Source organism: Panthera onca, chromosome C1 (assembly GCF_046562875.1).
Source record: "Panthera onca isolate mPanOnc1 chromosome C1, mPanOnc1 haplotype 2, whole genome shotgun sequence".
Taxonomy (NCBI): Eukaryota; Metazoa; Chordata; class Mammalia; order Carnivora; family Felidae; genus Panthera; species Panthera onca.
Genome location: NC_138346.1, coordinates 158476722 through 158500295, shown reverse-complemented (window position 1 = coordinate 158500295; position 23574 = coordinate 158476722). Strand labels below are relative to the sequence as shown.

At 39.9% G+C, this 23574-nt stretch overlaps 1 protein-coding gene across 6 annotated transcripts in view; it reads right to left on the bottom strand.

Annotated features, from left to right (window-relative positions):
• Nucleotides 1–22873, bottom strand: part of SLC44A5 (solute carrier family 44 member 5) — a 370848-nt gene extending 347975 nt beyond the window's left edge. For 2 of the 6 annotated variants that reach the window (XM_060626603.2, XM_060626611.2), the window contains exon 1: nt 16833–16935. Coding sequence is in view for 1 of the 6 variants with exons in the window: in XM_060626610.2 (XP_060482593.1) it covers nt 22724–22757 (34 nt within the window). In the remaining 5 variants the exon portion in view is untranslated. Of the gene's footprint in view, nt 1–6124; nt 6207–7360; nt 7450–16832; nt 16936–17503; nt 17631–22723 lie in introns of those variants that run through there. The other 4 variants (XM_060626610.2, XM_060626604.2, XM_060626606.2 and 1 more) reach the window with 4 other exon arrangements.
• Between the last annotated feature and the right edge of the window lie 701 nt (nt 22874–23574).

Here is a 23574-nt window from a genome sequence, read left to right as displayed (position 1 = left end):
GCACGCGTGCACTCACGCACACGCGCGGTCTCTCTCTCTCTAAATAAATAAATACACTTAAAAAAAATAAAGGGTATTTTTAAAAATAAATAAAAATAACATAAAATTGGCAAATGTATTCTGAATTTGCAATGAATTAGGACACTCTCAGTACATCTATTAGCTAATTAGAAAAGCTAAAGTCCTCATATTTAGAAGATGGATAATTCACTAACATTTTCTTTAAGATTTAGGAAAATAGGGGTACCTGGATGGCTCAGTTGGTTAAGCATCTGACTCTTGGTTTCAGCTCAGGTCATGATCTCATAGTTAATGGGTTTGAGCCCCGTGCCGGGCTCTGCCTGACAGCAGGGAGCCTGCTTTGGGATTCTTCCTCTCTCTCTGTCCCTCTCCCACTCACGCTCTCTGTCTGTCTGTCTCTCTCTAAATAAATAAACTTTCAGAAAAAAAAGATTTAGGAAAATAAAATCCAACCATAAATACTATACTAGTTTTATTTTGTTTACAATTTCTAAGTAAATTTAATGATTAGGAAGGTAAATAATCCTGTAAATGTCACATAACTAGCTTCCTTACTCTAATTTTATACATATAAATGCAGTTAAGTAGAATGGGAAAAAGCTGAGATCCAGAGTAGGAAAATCTGGGTTCACATTCTTGGCCCTAAGACCTACTGGCTGTGTAATTTTAAGCAAATCACTTCATCTCACTCAGCCTTGGTTTCCTAATTTGTAACATAGCAATGATAACAACATTGCAAGGTTGTTATGCTTTGTAAAGGAGCTATAAATCATTTTGCCAATATTACCTTTCTCTCTCTTTAACAAAACACTTTTTTTCTGGTACATTATACAAGAGGAATTTACCTGACTAATTAGGGGCACAGTCCTTGATGTCAGACAGTCTCAGTAGTCATTCAATGTCAGTAGGTATTTGTTGAACAAATAATGAAATACTTTTCTGCCTCATCCTATGTCAGAACCCTAGTCAAATTATGTATCACCTCCAAGCCTCAATTTTTATGCATGTAAAATATGCAAATAAGAATAACTACTTCAGTGCTTCTCAATCTCGGTACAAATTAGAAACTCTGGAGTCTCTGATTTAGTAGGTCTGAGGCAAGGCCTAGACAAATAATACACTTCTGCTTCACACGTATTTGGAAACTAACCCAGAAGTGAGAGTCACTAAGCCCTCCTTCTCAAGGCTATTGTGAAGATTAAATGAGATGATGTATAAAGACACTGAGCACATACTTAATTCATGCAACTGTAGAGATTATAACCTGCTTTTATAAAACATTTTATATAAATTTATTTATAAAAATATTTTATATAACATATTTAAGAAATAATCAGTGAATTATTAAAGCAGTGGTTCTCAAACTCAGCATGATTCTAGTGGGGAGTCAGGACGCTTTTTAAAAACAGATTGCTGGGCCCTGTCCCCAGATTATCCAATTCAGTAGTCTTGAGGGGGAGCCCAAGAATTTGCATTTCTAGCTAGTTCCCAGAGGCTGCTGATGACACTTTGAGAATCACTGCATTAGAGAAACATTAATCATCCAAAAATTATGTACATATAAAGTAAAAACAATAGGCAGGGAATAAAGTGTCAACATTTTATAGTTTAGATGTCAGCAAGGTTAATTTTGTTTGATGATTTGAAATACAGTCTCATATGATTACACCTTTCTCAACAAAGCCTCAACTGACTCCCTAGGGTGAATGGGAAGGTCATACCTTTGCAGTCCCACTGCAATTTGTATCGATTTACCAAATATCGTTTCACTCAGCTTTGTATGGAAATGAACTGGTAAGGCATTACTTTCCCCCTTGAGTAGAAAGCAAACTCCTTGAAAGTAGAGATCATGTCATACATATCTCTGTACCCTCAGAGCCCAGCACAGTGCCTGCAGACATTCAATAAAATGCTTAATGAATGAATGGAAACTCAATTTGGATAGAGTAATTTTGTGATTTTTTTATTGTAATCCCCTGGTAACTCCCCAGGAAAGTCTAGTGGTATACAGACAACCATCTCCCTGTCATATTTCTTTCATTAGAGCAAAGGTTCTCAAAGGAGTTAAACTCTCCTATCACCCTCCTGAACAGAAGTTTGGCCTTAAACCAAAGAAATAATATCAATAGCAACAATTTACAAGCATATAACAGTTTGTTTTACCAATAGATTTTGTAACCTGAGGGCTCAAATTCACAAAATTAGTTAGTGGAATATTAGAAATAAAATAGTCTCACTCTGAGCCGAACACTCCTAAAGAATTTCTTCTTCACTCTGCCAGCTCATCTACTATCTAATGTGAACCTCATCAGTAGTTGCTGCACCACTGAGAGCTCACTTTCTGTGCTGAGGCAAGATTGCTTATGTCAGGAGAGTGCTTTCCTTCAGATGGTGCCTTGATAATTTACTTATTTTTGTTATTATTATTGTGGGGTTTTTTTGCATTCAATTAGGTGGCTCAGCTCTTATTTTCAGGCTAGGATTATTTTAAATATTAATTCAAATCCTGATTAGAAACATTTTGCAACATAGCCTGATTTAAAGACAATGAAACAGCATCCTTAAGAGGAAGAAAGACAAACAGCTGTGACCTTCCCCTTTTTTAAAAGAGCTCTGAAGGTCATTCCAAAGACTCTGTTCCTGGAACAGCTATTCTGCAATCAACACAAACTCGGAGTTTTTTTACTGCCTCTGGGAACTGCCTCTGGCACTCCCAGGTGTCCCTAGTCTCACTCTTTTCTTCTCTTGCTACCTTGATACAGAATACATGTTGAGCATCAGACATCTGGCAGCATAATTGGATTTCAGGCCAGTGTGAGAAACTGAATGTAAACAGAGTCAGCTGTGGGTACAAACAGGGCAGAAAAAAGAAGTATGAAAACACGGGCTGACCTTGGGGCGCCTGGGTTGCTCAGTCGAATAGGCATCCAACTTCAGGTTATGATCTCACGATTCATCGATTCAAGCCCCCCATCGGGCTCTGTGCTAACAGTTCAGATCCTGGAGCCTGTTTTGGATTCTGTGTCTCCCTCTCTCTCTGCCCCTCCCCTGCTCATGCTCTGTCTCTCAAAATTAAATAAATGTTAAAACACACACACACACACACACACACACACACACACACACACACACAGAGGCTGACCTGGAAGCAAGCTGGGTGGAGCACCTTTGTAAAAAAGCTAGCTTTGACTATAATTCTAATTTTCTGCAGTTCTCCCATTTCCGGAAAATGGGAAGTAGGGGAAGGCAGGCAGGCAGGAAGGGAAAGGTGGAAGGAAGGAAGAAAGGAAGGAAGAAAAGAAGGAAGGGAAAGATGGAAGGAAAGAAGGAAAGAGGAAGAAGGAAGGAGCAAAGAGAAAGAGAGGGAGGAGAAAACAAGAAACGAGAATGAAACAAGCATTTATTGAACACCTATTACACACAACATAATGCTATATACTTTGCCATTTGTTATGTTATTTAACTACCACACAATAGTCTTGTAAGGTAGGTATTATTGTCTTCATTTTTCACATAAGGAAAGTGAAGTTCGATGAGGTTAATTTGTTCAAGATCATATAGCTGGAATTTGAACACATATCTGTCTGACCCCAAAGTCCAGAAAAAAAAAGAAAGCAGGTAGGCTCTGGAAATATTGTTAAAAATGATAAGAAATATCATTTCAGGGAGGGAACATATGAGCAGGAATAATAGGAAACTGAATTGAGATGTGAGATTGTTCTTTCTAGAATAAGATATCTGAGTCCTAAACCTAGTCCATTATGTTTTTCTTATTAAAAAAAAAACATTCATTCATTTCCTCAACAAATCATTGTGGAGCACTGAGAGTGAGTAAGACGCTTTGCTAGTAGCCATCAAAGATACACCTGTGAACAAGGCATGACATTTTTGGTCTAGTAGGGAAGAAAAGTGACTATACATACAATTAAAATGGTTTGATAAATGCTAACAGGTGCAACCTCAAGGAGGTATGGACATACTTAAGGCATGCATAATTAAAGGCAAAATTAAAGCACCTTTCTTCTACTTTCTTGTATTGTGTGTATTTGCATGCATGTGCGCATGCACACACACACACACACACACACACACACGCACACACACACCACTCTAATTCCAGGACATAGGTGCAAGACCTCTGTTGCTCCATCGGCCATATCATCCATAAACAACAGAGCCAATTCCAGAGCATATGGTGAAAGAAACATTGATCTAAAAGTCAGAACTGAATTTTAATCTAGACTTGCCAAGTTCTGGCTGTGTAACACGGGAAAATGATTTTAACCTTTCTGAGACTAAGTTTACCCATCTGAAAAGAAGTTAAGCTAAATCATTTATAAAATCTCTTTCATTTTTAACACATCCTGGAGTGTTGCTAATCAGAAATTGGTTGAAAACTATCTTAAAACTTCAGACTTTAATACTTATGACTATTTCAAGTTACATTATTTTAAAAGTGTGCTGAACCACAGTCACATGAATTTCACAATCAATATTAAAGAAGGTAAATAAAACTGACATCACAAATGGAAATACATCAGCTTTTGAAAAATTGAAATGAAAAATGAAGTTCTAAAAGGGAAAAAAAGACCATGTTTAAATATAGCATGAGAGTCTGTAAGTCAGATCCAAATGTCATTAGTGTCTTCAAGTGAAAGGAAATATTAAAAGATAGAATTTTCCTCATCTTGTATCATAATATCCGACTATCTACAGAGTAGAAAAATAAGACTAAAAGTTAGGAAAGCTGAATTTCAGTGTTAATAGTATTTCATTTGTACATCAACCTTTTTAAAAAGTGTCCATATGTCAAATGTAAACTGACATTCAAAATTATAATGAAATCACCAAGTGATACGTAAATTGATAGTAAGCAACAAAAATTCTTTGGTAAAGATGGTTCCTCATCCTTTGAAATGGTAAAAATAATATCTATAAATTTTCTCTCCCTCCTGAAGATTAATGAGTTAACAATTATAAAGGTTTTATACCTTGGAAGAATGCTAATAATGCAATAGAGATAGGCAGGGAATATACCTTTTTCTTTTACATCATTTTTAAAAAAAGAAAGATTAAAATCACAATGTTAAATAATAATGAACTGCATATCAAGCTAGTTTTTCAAGATATAATATATAAATTAATTTGATAATCCTTAAAATCATACTTGGTATTACACAGCTGCAGTTCTTAATGAAACCATTTTCAATAAATTACTTTTTGTTAACCAAGACTAACCCAAAATAAGAAAATAATTATATCAAAGGAGGGAAGGAAAGTAGGGAGGGTGGGAGGGAAGAGAAAATATCTCTCCAGGTATTTCAGAAATAATTCTAGAGTAATGAAATTTAAAGATTCCAAATGTGGAAAAGCCATTTATTAGGAACTAACTAAAGAGTATCTCTAGGTGACAGTGATGTATCCTCTGGAAAAGACATTGCCTAAGGGCAGCCTTTCAAGCTTTATTCACCACCCTCATCCCATCATCTATATTTTTAAATCAGAATTTTCCTGTCTAACCATACCAGATTCTCAGTGTTTCAAAAACATCTCAAAGGGCCTGACCCAGAAGTTATTTATTCCCTGTAGATCATGGAATCAACTTTTTCTACAATAAAAAAACTTTAAAAATTTTTTATTTTAGAGAAAGAGAGAGAAAGACCATGAGCGAGCTGGGCAAGGGGCAAAGAGAGACGGGGAGAGAGAGAATCCTAAGCAGGCTTCACACTCAGCTTGGAACCATTACCCTGGCATCATGACCTGAGCCAAAATCAGGAGTATGTACACTTAACCAACTGAGCCACCCAGGAGCCCCCACAATAAAAAACTTTTGATGAGTTGAATAGTTCCCTATGTGAAGTCTTAAAGAAATAAAAACAGTAACAGTTCCTGATAATCCAGAAATAGATTCACATTATGGATTACTCAGACATGGTCTGGGGAACCATTCCTACTACATATGGGAACAGCAACACCTGCTCTGAATTCTATCTATGGTCTCAGTTCAGTGGCAGGAACAAGAACTGTATCCATTCATTGCAGAAGAACGACATCCCAAAATTCACTCATCTATTCATTCAGCTAATTATTAATGAACACTTACTGTTAGGCACCAAGATAAAGATTCAGTTGCCTCTACTTTAAGATGTTTAAAGTTTAATTTCATATTCATGAGAAAATGTACTGTCAATAAAGGAAGAATAGGACAAAAAGAAAAATGAGTATATAAACCTTAGGAGTTCTGATTAAAGGAAGATAATTTAGCACCACTTTCTTCTGTACCTTTTTTTCTTAGAACTCAAGCTATTAGTACATATCAGACCTTGGAATAACTTTCTAGTGAATTTTCTGATAATTTATAACATTATTACAAGATAATACTGTTACAATTTGGAGCTAACATCAGATCTTCTACTAACTAATCAGTACAATTCCCTAGATATATTAATTACAAATTCACTTTCCTTTTCATGGGCCACACTTAACTTTTTAGACTTAGATGCTACTGGGTCTCTTTAACCTAAAGACATAGTTCAACACAGTAAACATGCACATACATACACACACAGGGACAGATGTTTATTAAACCACTATATTTGTAGAGAAATCCTAGAAAATTCAGTTGATTATGTTATTTATGTAAACACAATGCAAGAATCATTAAACCATTAAAATTAAGAAGAATATATAAAATATAAATATGTATATTTGATTTATTCAATAATATATTCATTTAGTCTCTGTGACATGCCCAGAGTTACACCAGACATTTTATATAATCAGGACCCTCAAGGAGGGATGCTCATAGCCTAGTAGTGGGTATCTGTGGAGGGACCTAGAGAAGGGGATAGCCAATGGGCACATGGCAAATCCCAGGCACCATGAGGTAGCAGTCCTTTGTTGCAATCCACTAAAACTCAGGTCCAAATCAAGGCACATTACAACCTAACCAAAGCCAGGTTTGACCCAAGAAAACTAAGTCAAGATACAGAAAGACTGAAAGAAGCCTTAGGAAAGAGCAGAAAGTTTCTAGACAACTGGCTTGGGAATAGGGTGCTGTTCTCCCAGGCACCAAGTACAGACTGGCTGGCCTGAAACTGCCTGATAGTATCACCAGAAGAGTGGGAGGCAGGCATCAGCGACAGTGACACTCTGACCCTGGGATGTTAAGCTATTGATTTTGTCAGATTTTTGGTTCTTTTTGCTTCAGGGTGGTGGTAAAGCTAAAGATCCACAGGAATACTGAGAAAGGAGATGGACTCAACATTTTAAATCCATCTAGGAGCACTAATAGAAGCATGTGCAATATATCTGGTAGCCCTAAAGAGGAAATGCTTACCTGTGCCTGTAGGGTAGGGGCAGGGCAGTGCCAGAGAGGAAGATGGGGGAAGTTTCATAGAGAAAGTAGTGACATTTGTGTTGAGGCCTGATGGATTAAAAGAGATTTTTAAGCATTACCAAAAAATCTAGTATAACAAAGAGAAGTATAAAAGAATGTGCGTGGTCCTCAGTGTTAGAATGGTAAGATCTTTAAGCTTAGAATAGATGCAGAAAGTGGTGGGAGATGAAGCAGAAAAGGTAATCATGGGTCAGATCCTAGAAAGCCTTGTATGCCTTGTTTTTATCCTGGGTAGGTAATGGAGAGCCATTATTGAATTTTAGGGCTGTGGAGTGATCAGATTTGCCTTGTAGGAGTATCAGATTTTCAATGTAAAAAAAAAAATAATTAGAGGTGATGTAAAGCTAAACATGAGGAGACCCGTTAGTGTATAGGTGGTTCAATCCATACTAGAAATGATGAGCACTCAATTATATTTCTGAATTACAGAAAAGTAGATACTTAGTATCAATAATAGTGACTGACTTGATCAGGGCTGAGTAGAGGCATGGAAAAAGAATCAAGGATAACTTCAGATTCTCAACTTGTAAAACCAGGTGGATAAAGATGCCATAAAATAAAATTGCAGCTATGCAAAATTATACATCAACAAAGAATAGATGCAAAAAAAAAAATGGTGGTGGTGAGGACCATAGGATGATTTGTTTCCCAAAACTTTTTCAGTGTTCTATCATATGTACAAAATTATTTGGGGCTACATCTAGGTTTAAATGAAAGTTCTGCAAATTACTAGTTTATAACTTGAGTAGATTATTTAACTTCTAGGGATTTAGTCTCAGCCAATATTAATTTGTTTATAATTCACCTTGTTTCAAAGAAGATTTACAATAGTTTCTAGGGGTACCGGGGTAGCTCAATGAGTTGAGCATCCAACTCTATTTCGGCTTAGGTCAGTATCTCACAGTTTCATGAGTTCCAGCCATGCATCAGTCTCAGCGTGGAGCCTGCTTGGGATTTTCTCTCTCCCTTTCTCTCTGCTCCTCCCCTGCTCGTGCTATCTCTGTCTCTCTCAAAATAAATAAATAAACTTAAAAACAAATAAAATAGTTTCTAAAAATACATACAATTCAACAAAATATATAAAGAGAGACGATGAGAAACAAAAATAAATCCATAAGTGAATGACTTATGATCTCATAGTCTTGAGCAAGAAGGGGACCCAGACTCAGTTCCAAGCTTCCTAGCTGTCCACCCCTTGTGAGAGACATCATGAGTTCTATGACTCACTTTATCCATCGTTAGTTAATGACATTTCAGAGAAACTTCTCCATCAGATACAACACACATACTCTGTAAAACAGTGATCAGCACAAGAAATAACATCTGGAAACTTAATATGATGTCAAGTATCTCAAGATCAGTCAGTGTTACAACAGTTAAGCACAAATCAGCAAAAGCACTTCTATGGGGGGCCAAAATAGCACAAGCTGGATAAGGAGCTATTTCAAGGTCTGGCTGATTCCAAGAAAAAGTTTTAGCATATCTAAAGGAATGAAAGGACTACATGTTTATTCAGGAAATCCCTCCTAAAGAATCCTCCCATAAAATTACTCAAGAACACCATCTGGAGTGCCTGGGTATCTCAGTTGAGCTTCCGACTCTTGATTTTGGTCCAGGTCTTGATCTCATGGTTCATGAGATCGAGCCCCACCAGGCTCTCTGCTGTTAGCAGAGCCTGCTTGGGATTCTCTCTCTCTCCCTCTCTCTCTCCCTCTCTCTCTCTCTCTCTTTCTCTCTCTCTCTCTCTCTCTCTCTGCCCCTCTCCAGCTTGCACTCTCTCTCAAAAATAAATAAATAAACTTTAAAAAAAAGAAAAAAGAAAAAAGAATGCCATCTAACCACTTTCCCATCCCCAAGGTCTTGATGATTATTGAACCACTGGTCTAACAATGGCAATTCTCAAGATTTTTCTGCTTCCATGTTAAAAAAAAAAAAAAAAAACAGTTTTCAAAAATACAAGATGTAGCATAAACCCATTAAATAGGGACAAATAATGGAAAGGAAGTCTAGACTCACAAAAATTCTAAATACTCATGATATTTCAGTCCTTTTACTGTAAGCAATTAGCTTTTTAAAATGCCCATTAGTTGGGGCGCCTGGGTGGCTCAGTCAGTTAAGCGTCCGACTTCAGCTCAGGTCACAATCTCGCGGTCCGTGGGTTCGAGCCCCGCGTCGGGCTCTGGGCTGATGGCTCAGAGCTCAGAGCCTGGAGCCTGCTTCCGATTCTGTGTCTCCCTCTCTCTCTGCCCCTCCCCCGTTCATGCTCTGTCTCTCTCTGTCTCAAAAATAAATAAAAAACGTTAAAAAAAATTTAAAGAGAAAACCTCAAAATAAATAAATAAATAAATAAAATGCCCATTAGAATTTCTCAAAGACTTGCTTTAGTAAAGTATTTCTAATTTATATCACTTTCTACCATTTAATGCTGCCCCAAACTTGAAAATGGATTTTCCCAAGTCAGTTAAAAAGGTTACATGTCTCTTCTGACCCACATATACTTGTGTATAATCTATTAATTTGTTTCTTCATCATACTTAGGGCATTAATTCAGGACCAGGTAGTGAGAATTTACAGAAGTTAAAACAGAGTCTTGATCTTAGAATTAGGTATGTGAAGCCTATGTCCTTTAGTCTTTGTGTTGTTTCTACAGATCATTAAATAAAAGTTTATGTGTGGCAGTGTGGTAATTATTCAATTTAGAGTTTCCACAAAGTTTTGCAAAGTATCCATTTCAATGTCAGACTTTCTTAGTGGTTAAGAAGATGAGAAAAGAGGTAAATCCCAATGCTATTCTTTGTAACTTCAAGTCTATCCTCCCTCAAACAGCTAAGATATCTCTGGACACATTTATTTATGAGCAAAAACTTTCTTAAACAACATAATGGTCCTTCTTTATTCACTGATACTCTTTCACTATAGTAAAGGTGTTAAATCAGCAGAATCAATGTCATTGCCATGGGAAAAGAATATGATGACATTCTTCTGCAGCCAAACAAAAGAACTGTGAATAAGAGGCGGAGATCAGTGAGTAAGAAGAAAAAGAGCTTAATTCAAACTGAAAAATGCTATTAATATTTGAATTTGTAAAGTATGAATATCTATTAAATAGCTTCCATAGTATTTCTTTTTTCATTTTATGACTTTTTATTTTTTTATCTAATTTTTTTATCGTAGGATAAACTTTAAAATGACTTTCGAGTTTTTTTGGTAAGGCAAACATGGAGTGATAATAAATTTTTAATAAAATTGTATGGTCAATTTCAAAATCTTATATTTTCAGTGGGGAGGGGGTGTCTCTGGATTTGAACACTGAAACACAAGCCAATGAGCTACAAAATTTATACTAAGAACCTGTCCTGTAAGTTCTCCAAATGCATACATTTTAATTGCTTCTTATAAAACTGGATTTTGAAAAATAATTTACACAGTGAATATGGCAATACTTTTTAAAATTTTTATTTTATTATTTTTCAATTCTAATATAATTAACATATAGTGCTGTATTAGCTTTGATCCTACAGGAAAATTGCTCTAGCACTTAGGACCAGTCCTGACTTTGGTCAGAGTCTTCCTTACCTGATAGGATTAGTAAGAGTGCAGCTCTCCACTAAAGTCCTAGTGGCCAGAAGAAGCCACAAAAAAGTAGTCTGGGAGGCTACTCATCCTTTCACATTAAAGAGAGAGAGAGAGAGCTAAAACTTAACAAAGCATTGTGTTCCTGATCCTGTGTTTCACAAAATATTCAGACAGATGCAGAACAGGAATCAGCAATGTGAAATTGTTGTTCCTCAACTGAACAACAAAATTTTTACTGTGATTTCAATGCTTCTTTAATAATGTGAGCCCTAATGAGAAACTACCTAAGTTTATTAAAAAACTGCAATATGCAATGGCAACCACCAGAAGGAAGGAGAAAGGCAAGGACAAAGAGAGAACAAACCAACAAAAAAAATGAAATATTTTTAGTTTGAACCCTAATTATTGTTAAAAAAATTGTGCCTTGTCTAAACATAGAAGATGAGATAGATAAAGCCAGCTCTTCTGGATTCCTTTTTCAGAAGTAGCTTCCTAGCCTCTCTCTGGAAGAATGGAAAAATGATGGGGCTAACCCAGAATTTTGCAACCTCAGCGCTATTGACAGTTCAAACCAGATCACGCTTTGCTGTAGGGACTGTCCTGGGCATTATGGAACGTTTAGTAGCATCCCTGGTGTCTACTCACTAGATCCCAATAGCATTACCCAAGTCATGACTGTGAGATTGCCCACAGTCACTGCAGAAGTGCATCTGGTCAAGAACTACAGTATTTTAAAAATTTTCTTTAGTTCTTTTGAGCCTTCCACCTGAGAGGATAGACTACTGCAGCCAGCAACACAATGACTGATAAACCTTTCTCTTCTGGCAACTTTCTCCTATTGTGGCATATTTTATTAAATATTTCACCTGGAGGTCCATTGATACACCTCTTTTAATGCTATATTCAATATTTCTTAAATATGTATTTATTTATTTTGAGAGAGAGAGAATGAGAGCAGGGAAGGGGCGAAAAGAGAAGACAGGATGACACCTATGTCCATGCTGACAGCAGTGAGCCCCATGAGAGGCTTGAACCCATGAACCAGGAAATCATGATCTGAGCTGAAATCGGAGACTTAACTGAATGAGCCACCCAGGCTCATTTTTAAGATAGTATATTTAAAGAAAGAAAAAGAAAAAGAAATGAAATAAAGTCATTCTACACAAATTCTTCCTTACCTCCCCAGGAAACTGTCATGAAAAGCAGCCATAAAGTAAAAGAGTAAGAGAGGTCAAAGACAAAAAGCACACAGTAACACACGACAAGGAACAAAATCTGCTATTATTTCTCAGATGTTAAGAAAATCAGATTCTCTTCTCCGCTGCTTTTCCCACCCCAGCCACAGCACCTTTTCTTTGCTCCCTTTGCCAACACACCCTTTAAGAGTTAACTAAGTCGTCTCTAATCTCCTCCCATCTCTTTTAACCTGTTCCATTCAGACCATCACTGCCACCACTACAGTTAAACCACCCTTGTCCGGGTTTGCAGTGACCTTCACATTAATAAATCCTGTGGCCATTTCTAAGCTCTCATCATACTTCACTTAGCAGCAGCATATGACACAGTTGATTACTCCTCTCTTCCTTTGCACAATTTCTCCCTTGGCTCCAGAACTCCACACTCTCTTGATTTCCTCCTTACTCACTAGTTGCTCTTTTTCAATCTCCTTTACTAGTTTCCTCCTCTTCTCCCTTTCTCTTAATAATGCAACAATCCTGGGCTCAGATAATTTATTTCCATCTGCACTCACTTCCTAGTGAGTCATCCAGTCCAGGCTCTTAAACACCACCTATGTGCTGATGACTCCCAAACTGCCTCTCTCCCAGATTCATATATCCAACTTCCTGCTTGTCACCTCCACTTGAATATCAAATAAATGTTTCAAACCCAGATGTGTCCAAAAGTGAGTTCCCAATCCTTCCCCCTAAACTTGCCCCACCCACAACTTTCTAACACCATTTGATGGCAACTCCATCCTGTTAGTTACTCAGGCCAAAAACTGCAATCGTCCATAACACCTAGCTTTCTCTCACCTTCCACATACGGTTAATTCAGGAAACCATATTAGCTTCACTTCAAAATACATTCAGTATCCTTTCACTTCCCATGTCCTTCACTGCTGCCATGCTAATGCCACCAGCACCTCTCAACTGAAATACTGCAAACATCTCATTACTGGTCTTCCAGCTTCTCTCCTTGCCGCTATAGGATATTCTCAACACAGGAGTCACAACAATTCTTTTAAAATGTAAGTCATATCTGGGGCATCTGGGTGGCTCAGTTGGTTGAGCATCCGTCTGACTCTTGATTTTGGCTCAGGTCATGATCCCAGGGTCATGGGATTGAGCCCCACATCAGGCTCCACACTGAGCATGGAGCTTGCTTGGGATTCTCCCTCTCTCTCTCTCCCTCCCTCCCTCCATTCCTCCCTCCCTCCGCCTCTCTCCCTCACTCATGTGTGCTCTCTCTCTCTAAAATAAAAAAGTTAAAATTAAAAATATATATTTTTAAAAATTCATAAAATAATAAAATGTAAGTCACAGCACATTACTCTTCTGTTAAAAACTTGCAGTGGTGCTCCATTTCATTCAGGGCTGAAGCCCTTATTTTATTTTATTAATAAGCAAATGATCTTTTTTCAAAAGTAATCTCTGTGCCCAATGTGGGGCTTAAACTCATGACTCCAAGATCAAAAGTCTCATGCTCCACCAACCAAACCAACCAGGCACTCCCAACTAGTCCTTTATATTGTCTAAATTGTCTAGAGGTCCTGTCTCATCGTCCTGACCCCTTTCCTATTTCTATTCTCCTCTCTAACTCCACTCAGCCTCCTTTGTGTTTATCAGACATTCCAGATATATGCCAAACTTTGGGTCTTTGCACTGGCTTTTCTCACTTTCTGGAAGGTTATTGTCCTGCCATGAATAACTACTTCATCCTCTTCAATATTGCCTTTCAATTAGGCCTAGCCTAACCATCATATTCCTACTTACAACTGACCTCTCCATCATCCTGTTACCAGTGTTGCAAATCCCCCTTACCATGAATAATTTTTTTCTTTTTTTCACAACATTTTTCAATTTTTAATATCAACAATTTGCTAAATGTTTATTTTCCATTGTCTGTCTTCCCTATCTAGAATGTAAACCTGACCACAGCTCCATTTTTTTCTGGTAAGTCCCTCAGAATTGTGCTTAGCACAGAGTAAGCATACAACTTATATTTGTCAAATGAATGAATTAAATAAAGTACACAAATATCCCATCCTGAAGTAAAAGGGATGGCAGCATTCTTTTTTTTCTTGATCCTTTTTCTCATTTTCCTGGTCATACATCAAAGCACTAGTTGGCCTGGGAGGGAGAAGGATCTCCTTTTGGCAGAAAGGAACAGATAAATAGAACTTAGGAGAGGTTTTTATTGGAAGATTTTAGGTTTTAAGGGACTTTCTGCCTTTTCAGTTTGGGGATCTGTGAAGTCTTGGGCTGTTTGGGGGATTTTAGGACTTTTATGTCCTGTTTATCATTCCGATGTTTAGTTTGTTGGGGCTTCTAGTTGGAAGTACGTTCCAAAATAAGTGAAACAAAGGAGCTAGGGATGAGGACCAAAAAAAAAAAAAAAAAAAAAAAAAAAAAAAAAAAAAGGAGAGGAAACAGGCTGCTAAAAAGAACTCAAGGACAACGGAAAAAAGAACTTGAGGTTTTCAGTCCAATTCACTAAAGTAAGCTCACTAAAGTAAGACAGTGGGCTAAAATTTAAGGCCAGTGCTGATATTAGCAAGGAAAATTGTAAATCAGAGTGTTCCCTTTATTCTCAGGAGACTGAAAGTGGCAGATAGGTACAGGGGAAGCCCTAGAATAACTGTATAAATAAGTAAATTAATCCCATTATAGTAGAGGGTTTTTTTAAAAAAAAAAACCACATTCTTCCATACACATCTCCCTAATACACACACACACACACACACACACACACACACACACCACTGAGAGGGTCTCTATCTCCCAAGATAGAAGCACAAAAGTAATGAAACACATATGTATTCATTATCTAATGCTATGTAACAAATTACCCCCAGATTTAGTGGCTTACCACAATAGTAACCATTTATTATCCCTCACAGTTTCTGTGACACAGGAATCCAGAAGCAGCTTGGTTGGGCAGTTCTGGGTTAGGGTATCATAAAGTTCAGTCAGATGTTGACTGAGCAAGGGAAAACTGAAGGCTTAACTGGGCTGGAGGATCTGTTTCCAAGGTAGATCCCTTATATGCCTGGCTCTCAGCAGGTGGCCTCAGCTCCTTCCCACATGGGCCTCTCTACAGGGATGCTTGAATGTTTTCACAACATGGCAGCTGGTTTTCCCCAAAGTAAGCAATATAAGAGAGCAAAGGATATACAAGAGCAAGGCAGAAGCCACATGCCTTTATGTACAATATAGCCTTCTACTGTACTTTACTGGTTACACAGGTCAGCCCAGATTCAGTGTGGGAAAGGAGAATGTAGGGTGTGAATACCAGTAGGCAAAGAACATTGAGGCCATCCTGAAAGCTGGCTACCACCACAGTCAAATGGCTTCACATATAAATGACAAAATAATCCTGATCTATCTTAGAGTTGACTAGGATGCATCATTTCTGTTTACCCATTTCAAAACGTGAGATCCTTTATTCACCTTGCTTTGCCTCCCCATCTCTATCACCTTAGCAATGTATTTTTAATTTAATGTGTTTAAGTTTATTTATTTTGAGAGAGAGAGTATGTGTGAGCAAGTGGGGAGGGGCAGAAAGAGAGGGAGAGAGAATCCCAGGCAGGCCCAGGGCTGTCAGCGCAGAGCCAGATGCGGGACTTGAACCCACAAACTGTGAGACCATAACCTGACCCGAAATCAAGAGTCAGATGCTTAACTGACCCCCATTTTTAATTTTAAAAGTGGATTGCAAACAATAAAGTTGTGACACTTCTGAGGAAAATATAAGAAGATATATCATGCTCTTGATTCAGCAGGGGAAAAAAAAAACTTGACGATCTACCTCTCTATGTTAGAGTTGATTAACCCCGAGGAAAATGAACAGATATTAAAATATTGGACATAGACAGAGGAAAAAGAGTCACAGGGCTTGTTTATGCCTCTATCCAGAATGAACAATTTACTCTTAGACCTCAAGAAAGCACCTAATGTCTTTGTATCTCAATTTCCTCATATGCAAAATGCAGATAATATTCATTCACATGTATAAAGAGTGATGTGTGAATATAAATTGGGAACTGATCTCTATTTTATATGTACCAAGATATATATCTTCAATTATGTAGAATGCCTTTACAAAGAGTAAACTTGATCAAATTCAAGATATATATGTCTTGATATAAATTATATAATTATATCTTATTATATACATATAATTATATATAACAAGACATATATGTCTTGACTTAAATTATATACATATACATGCATATAATAATATATAATATAATAATATACATGCATGTATACATATAAACATACACAACCAAGATATAAATCTTGGAGAGGCACCTGGGTGGCTCAGTCAGTTGAGCAACTGGCTTCAGCTCAGGTCATGATCTCACGGTTCATGAGTTCAAGCCCCACATCAGGCTCTGTGCTAACAGCTCAGAGCCTGGAGTCTGCTTCAGATTCTGCGTCTCCCTCTCTCTGCCCCTCCCCTGCTTGCACTCTGTCTCTCTCTCTCTCAAAAATAAATAAACATTAAAAAATGTTATATAAATCTTGGCTTATATAGAATATGTATTCACAAATATTAATCTTAACCAAATTCCTTACATAGACTATTCATATGTCGCAGCAGCACTCACCTCTTTCTCATTCTTCCAATAACTCTATGAACACTGAGCACTTTTTCTAACTCAAACATACTGTGACAGTCAGTAGTATGGAAAAGAGATGATGTCATAAACACATTGTGTTACAGTATCACTAAGGGCCAGATTCATCCTTAGTTACATAATCCTTGAGGTATACCAGCCTTGCTAGACTCAAAAGAGAGACTTGGAGTACAAAAAAAGAGAAGGAGGGGGCTAAACAAAGCCCTGAAGCTATAAAAATTCTTAGTATATTCTTAGTATATATGCTTGGCAAAGAAGCAGTTTGGATGTAGAAGAAGGCAGTGGAGAGCTTCAAAATAATTATTTATATCTTCTATAAGTACCATGGCACTTTCTAGTCACCAATGCTCAGGGAGCAGAAAATCATCCAACAGACCCCATTTTCCCCCGGCCAACATCTCCACAGTAAGATCAGAGACCCAAGAGCCACTCTCCCTGTTAACTAGCTGTCAAGCGGCTACCTCCAACAAATGGCAGTTGTTATAATTAATTATTTCATGTTGCTTTCATCTGTAAGATTTGTAATCCATAAGAAAACCTAAGAATGATTAATAAAATCAAAGCTATCTTTTAAAAGCCTGTATGCTTTTATTGTTATAAATGCTTCACAAGTAAAAGATCAGTCAAAAGCATAAAGGTACCCTGATTTGAACTTCCTTTGTGCTCGAATTAGAGTGTTTCTTTTGGAACACCCTCACATCAGGCTTCTGCGCCTCTTGGCAAAATCATGAATTGGCTGATGTTGTCTTAGAGGCTTTCCTAGGTCTCCTTTCCCACCATCATTCTTCTTTCATGGACTCCATTCTGTTTCCTAGGAATCCCTCCCACTGCCTTCCACATTCCACCCACTGCACAGTCAGTCATGTTCCAGACTTTTTATAATTCTCCTTTCTAACATTACAATATGTTTTTCCAAAGATTTAATTTCTTTGAGAGGCTTGCTAGGTGGGTAACTAACCTGATAATCTTTACCACATTCTCTTTAAAATTGTTTTTCAATCAGAAATTTCTAGAAATGCTATCAATATCTCAGCACAAAATATTGTAGGTGTTTTGGTAAGTAGTAGAGAGGACACTTGAGTATAACTAGACCTTTCAGAAAAGTGAAGTTCAGGGGTGCCTGGGTGGCTCAGTTGGTTGAGAGCTTGACTTCGGCTCAGGTCATGATCTCACAGTTTGTGGGTTTGAGCCCCACATTCTGTGATGACAGCTTGCAGCCTGGATCCTGCTTCTGATTCTGTGTTTCCTTCTCTCTCTGCCCCTTCCTCCACTCGTACTCTGTCTCTCTCTCAAAAATAAACATTAAAAAAAAAAGAAAAGTGAAGTTCATTGGGTTGTTTCACTTGGCCTAAGAAGTTGATGTGCATGTAGGGGTTCAGGACAGATCACCCCTATACACACACACACACACACACACACACACATACATACATACACACACACACACACACACACAATGTGCCACTTTGGCATATGGATTAATTTGAGCTGAAGGCACTTGAGACCCTGAGGGCTCAAAAGAAACTTTTGTCCCTCCCTTAACCACACCAAAGAATCTAAATTGGGGGGGTCTCTCCCAGAATAAGGGTTATTAACAGAAATAGATTTTATTGGAGTGACCCATCTGTATGGTATGACAGACATCTAATTACCAAACATCCACTCTTCTTATCACCCTGGGAAATGCATTCCTTTCCTCTGAAATCCCAGACCTCTACCCACCTTCTCCTTAGTTCAGAGTAACAAAGATAGTTCATTTTGCCTGGTTGTCTTTGGAATTTCCATGTCTATGGATCTATTAAATTTGATTTTCTCCTGTTAATCTGTCTCAGATCAATTTATTTCTTAGTCCAGCTAGGAGGCCCTTTGAGGAGACAGGAATTAATCTTGCTCCCCAACATATGAAAGCTGTTCTCTCTAAAATCATCCTTAAGGATAAGAATATAATCCCAAACATCTAATGCGTATCCATCCAGTTGGCTTCCCACTGCAGTTAAAATAAAATGTATAATCCTGCTTAGGGTCAGAAAGATCTGGCTTCTCCCTACCTGTCTCTACCTCAGACCTTACATTCCAGCCAAACCAGCTTTCCTTCTGTACTTGAACATGTCAAACTGCAACCTCATTCCTGCCTTAAGACTGCTATGTTTCAGTACTTGGTATGCAAATTTTACTTCATTTGGTTCCCAGCTCAAATGTCACCTCTTCAGATAATCTTAAGTAACCTTACGATCTCTTTCTAGCACATCATCTTTTCTTTCTTTTTTTTTTCCATGATATGTACGTTTTAATCCCCATCACCGATTTCACCCATCCCCTCACCCACCCTTCCCTCTGGTAACATCAGTTTGTTCTCTATAGTCAAGAGTCTATTTCTTGGTTTGTCTCTTTTTTTTTTCCTTTGTTTGTTAGTCCTATTTTATTTTCTTCATGGTATTATCATTGTGAAATTTTCTTGTTCATGTATTTGTTTACCTGCTCCTTCTAGGTCCCTTATTAATGTACTCTTCATTGTCCATCACGTTCATCACTGTGTCCCTAGTGTTTTGCACAGACCTGACACATATCCAGTACTCAGTAAATATGTGCTGAATGAATGCATGAAGATGAATCCAAGCATAATTTAACCATTAAACTTAAATAATTGAGAAATCCTATACTGATATTGGAAAGGAGGAGCAGTGTTTAATATCACCATAACTAATGTAACTAACTTGTGTTTATAAGACTTTGATTGATCATGGACTACAGCATTTTTTAACAAAATTTCGTTAATATTGGATTCATAAATATTCCATTTGCCTCTTTGAAAAGCTGTCCTTTTGATGAGGTATCACAAATAAATGTCAGTATTCCTTGAGAAGTATGGCGAACTCATCTTATTCTTCTGTCAGTGTTAAGAAATTACATTTCCCTTTGGCCAATTTCTGTCTGTTCTAGGTATGTAGTGTCTATTGCTAGGACTTCAGAAGCCAATGAGCAACTTGCCTGTCACACGCTCCAACAAATGATCTCTTCCCCCATGCAGTGTAGCTAAGCAGAGAAGCAGCTTTCCTAAGATGATAACCAACACAGCATAGAATATTGTTAAACCTATGGTTTATTATCCTGCAAAGTTTACCTGAGCAGGCTGCCAAAAGAAAGAAAAAGGCTAGCAATTTAACAATTTGGTTTTCTACCAGGCAGTCCCTATTTAGCTGGTTGTAACTTAGAAGCAGATGTCTGAGAGCAAGCAGTTCAGCAAGCCTGCAGTCAAATGCTTTTGTAGAGATCTTCTCTTAAAAGGAAAAATTGAGGCAAGTCAATGGGTTACAACTTTCTGGGCTTGCTTTTGTTATCTATAAAGTATCACCACTAAACCTGCTTTGCTAAAGTGAAACTCCAAGGATTAAAAAGAGGGGGGGGGGGAGCATCTTTCCTTCTAAGAATTATTAAATAAACCAGTTTTAAAAAAAGAAACCCAACATTAGTAGAGAGGGGAAAAAAATACCCACAAATCAGTAAGCGCTAAATAACATAACTTTCCCTTTAAGGAAAACATGTAGCATAAGAAAACCTTATTTTTAAAAACTGCAATGAAATTTCTTGAAACCACACATCCTAGGAAAGCTTGATTTTTAATTCTTCCAGAGGAACTATTAACACTTAAATGACAAAACTCTATTAACCTCTATTCTTCAATTATTTCACTATCAAATTAAATGTAAGGAAATACACACAATCCTATCTTGGCATCCAAAACAAAAACTTCTTGGTGTTTTTTTTTGGGGGGGGGAGGAACTAAAGAGGAGGTGTCTTTTTCATCAAACCTCTTATACTAGTTCACTTCTCATTAATTTGGTCTTTTTTGTATTTGTTGTGCTTCTGCCCAGATTAATTTCAAGAGTAAGACCAACTCTAGCTGCCATGTACTGTAAAATTTTTCCACTGTTCATGGACCATTTACAATCGCAAGGTTTGGGGTGGGTATGAAATGTATTCCTGCCAATGGATAGTCCCATCAGCAATGCTGAAAAACAGTCCTTCTGTTTTACTCATCATGCCATATGGTTCCATAAAAAAGGAGCTAACCAAAAGTGCAACTAATGCACCTTGTCAATCTTGGTTTAGAGTAATGATCTGATATTATGGTAAGGAAATTGTAGATGAGTATATTCTCTCATTCTTCCTTTAGTCATCTACCACTTTAAATATGTACTGATTCATTGGAAGAAAAAAAATTCAGGCTTAAGACCTTTTCTATTTTACAGGAACTGTAATATTTTAAAGAAAATTATTATACATATATTACAGTTTCAAACAGAACCCCGGTGTTTTGTAGTAACATCTTCCAAAAGATTAAGGATCATGGTTTTAAACCCTTTCCAATAAGTGATTTGAGAACCCCGGAGCAATTAAAAAGCAAGCTGAAGCACCAAGATAAAGTTGTGTCCCCCTAGTGACCTCTAGAGTGGAGCTAAGCTCCCACAAGCAGGACTTGGGGAAAAAGCAAGAAGCACGCCAAAGCCTAACGCGCTGCTAACACCAAGCAGTTACCTTCGATAATGTATCCACTGGCATCTCAGAGGGGTGGTCCTATTCTATATAACCCTAAAGCACAAGAAGTCTCCGCCTCCCCAGCCAGGAGACGCATTGGGTCGAAATCCAACTTCAAGCACCGTCCCTTCCTCCTCCCCAAGTTGCTGAGGTCCAGCCCTTCCCCACCCACCCAGGGGCACAGACTTCTGCGAGCGTAGTGTGGAGCCGACTTCCACCTCTCCACAGTGCTGCACACAACCTCTCGGCCACTACCGGTTCCCTTGCACGAGCTTGGGAGCGGGAGGGAGCCGGCGACCGGCGACCTCTACGAGTCCCCGCTGCGGGCTCCTGAGGCCAGTACACCGGCTCCCGGCGCACCGCACTCTGAGAGTCCAGACGCACCCTCCCGCCCCACAAAGCGAGATGCAGCTCAGGAGGCTCCCTCCCGAGCTCTTTCTTGTCCTCTCTGCCATCGCTTCTCCTCCCCTGAACTTTCCAACTTTGGAACCCCCGGTTGCAAAGGAGCAACAGGGGGGAATTGCTAGACTAGAGTCACTGCCTGCCAACCCACGTCGGGAAGAAGGAACTAGCCCGCAGGGACCTGGCCGGTAGCAACTCTTGACCTTTGGGCAAAAGAAGACCCAGAAAGCTGCTACCTCCTCCTCAGGATGGAGGTAAAATGGATGCAGAACTTGTCACCCAATGGATGAAGGGGCGGTGGGAGGGGGAAGGTTGGGAGGTGGGAATAGAAGAGACCAAGGGGAAAAAACTCCCTCTCCCTCCCTCTCTCTCTCTCTCTCTCTCTCTCTCTCTCTCTCTCTCTCTCTGTCTCACACACACACACAAACGCGCGCGCGCGCGCGCACACACACACACACACACACACACACACGGGGAAAACCTCTCAATCTCTCTCCCTCTCTCAATTTCTCTCCCACGCGCGCGCGCGCGCGCACCGACACACACGCACACGCACACACACGCATCCTGTTTCCGATAAGGATGAGACGCTAGGAGCCCAGAGTCTCCCGTATCCCCACTACCCTGAGGGGGAAACGTGCAACAGATAACCTAGCTCTCGGAGTAGGAAAAAGGGTGGGGTGAGAGAAAGAATCTCCAGGTTTCCCCACGTTAGAAAAAGGGGACAAACTCCTGTCAGAGTCTCCCCGGAGGCACAGGGAGGTGCAGCAGTGCTGAGGTCCCTCCACCTCCCGGAGAAGGCAAACTCTTCCCCTGCAGGCTGCCTACCACCTGGCGGAGCCTGGATGTAAACAGGCCGGCCCCAGGGGCGGACCGCGGGTGCGAGGTGGGATGGGCCGAGGTGAGAACGGAGCGGAACTCACCCTTGATGCTGGAGGGCTTTCTCTTCTTGGCCATCTTCTGCCCCCGTCCCTCCCCCAGACCCCCCGCGCGTTTCCTCCGGCTGCCGCCCGGCTCCCGGAGCCCGCTCGGAGGCTTCCCGGCGAGCTCTCGCCGCGGCACTCAGCTCAGCGAGCTCTTTGTTGCTGTGATGGCATCTGCGAGGCGGCGGCGGCGGCCCGGCTGCGCGCTCGGCTCGGCTCGGCTCGGCTCTGCTGGGGCGGGCGCCGCCGCCCCTCTGCTCTCGGCCGCGCCGCGCTGCGAGCCTGGCGCTCGCGCTGCTGTGGCCGCTGTGGCTGCGGCGGCGACTGTTGATGCTGCTGTGCCGCTCCAGCTGCTGGAGGGGGCAGCGCAGGGTCCCCGGAGCGCCCGCCCAGAGCTGACCTCCCCCTTGCCCACACCCTCCCTCCCCAACTCCCCCACCCTGGTGTCCCGTCTGAGCCGCCAGCTCCAATCCAACCAGTGACGGCGCCGTCATCTAGCAGCCGCTGCCAGGGAAGGTGGCGGTGGCGGCAGCGGGGGGCTGCTAGGGGAAGATGGGAGCCCTTGGCTCTCTGGGGCCAGGAAGTAGAAAGCCAGGCAGCCCGACTCTGGTGGAGCCCGCATCCTGCCGGCCTGCCTGCCTCCGGACCTCCGAAACCCTCTCCCAGGCGGCAAGACGCGATGGGGGGCTCGGGGGTGGGGGCGAAAGACACAGGTATCCATTGGCCAACAAGAACTCCAGCCAACTGCGAGAAAACGAGCACTGGCACTATCGACCCGGCCCCACCACCGTTCTCCCCAAAAAGCCTCTTCCGGGGCACCAATCCTGATTTCCAACCGGGCGATTAGCCCC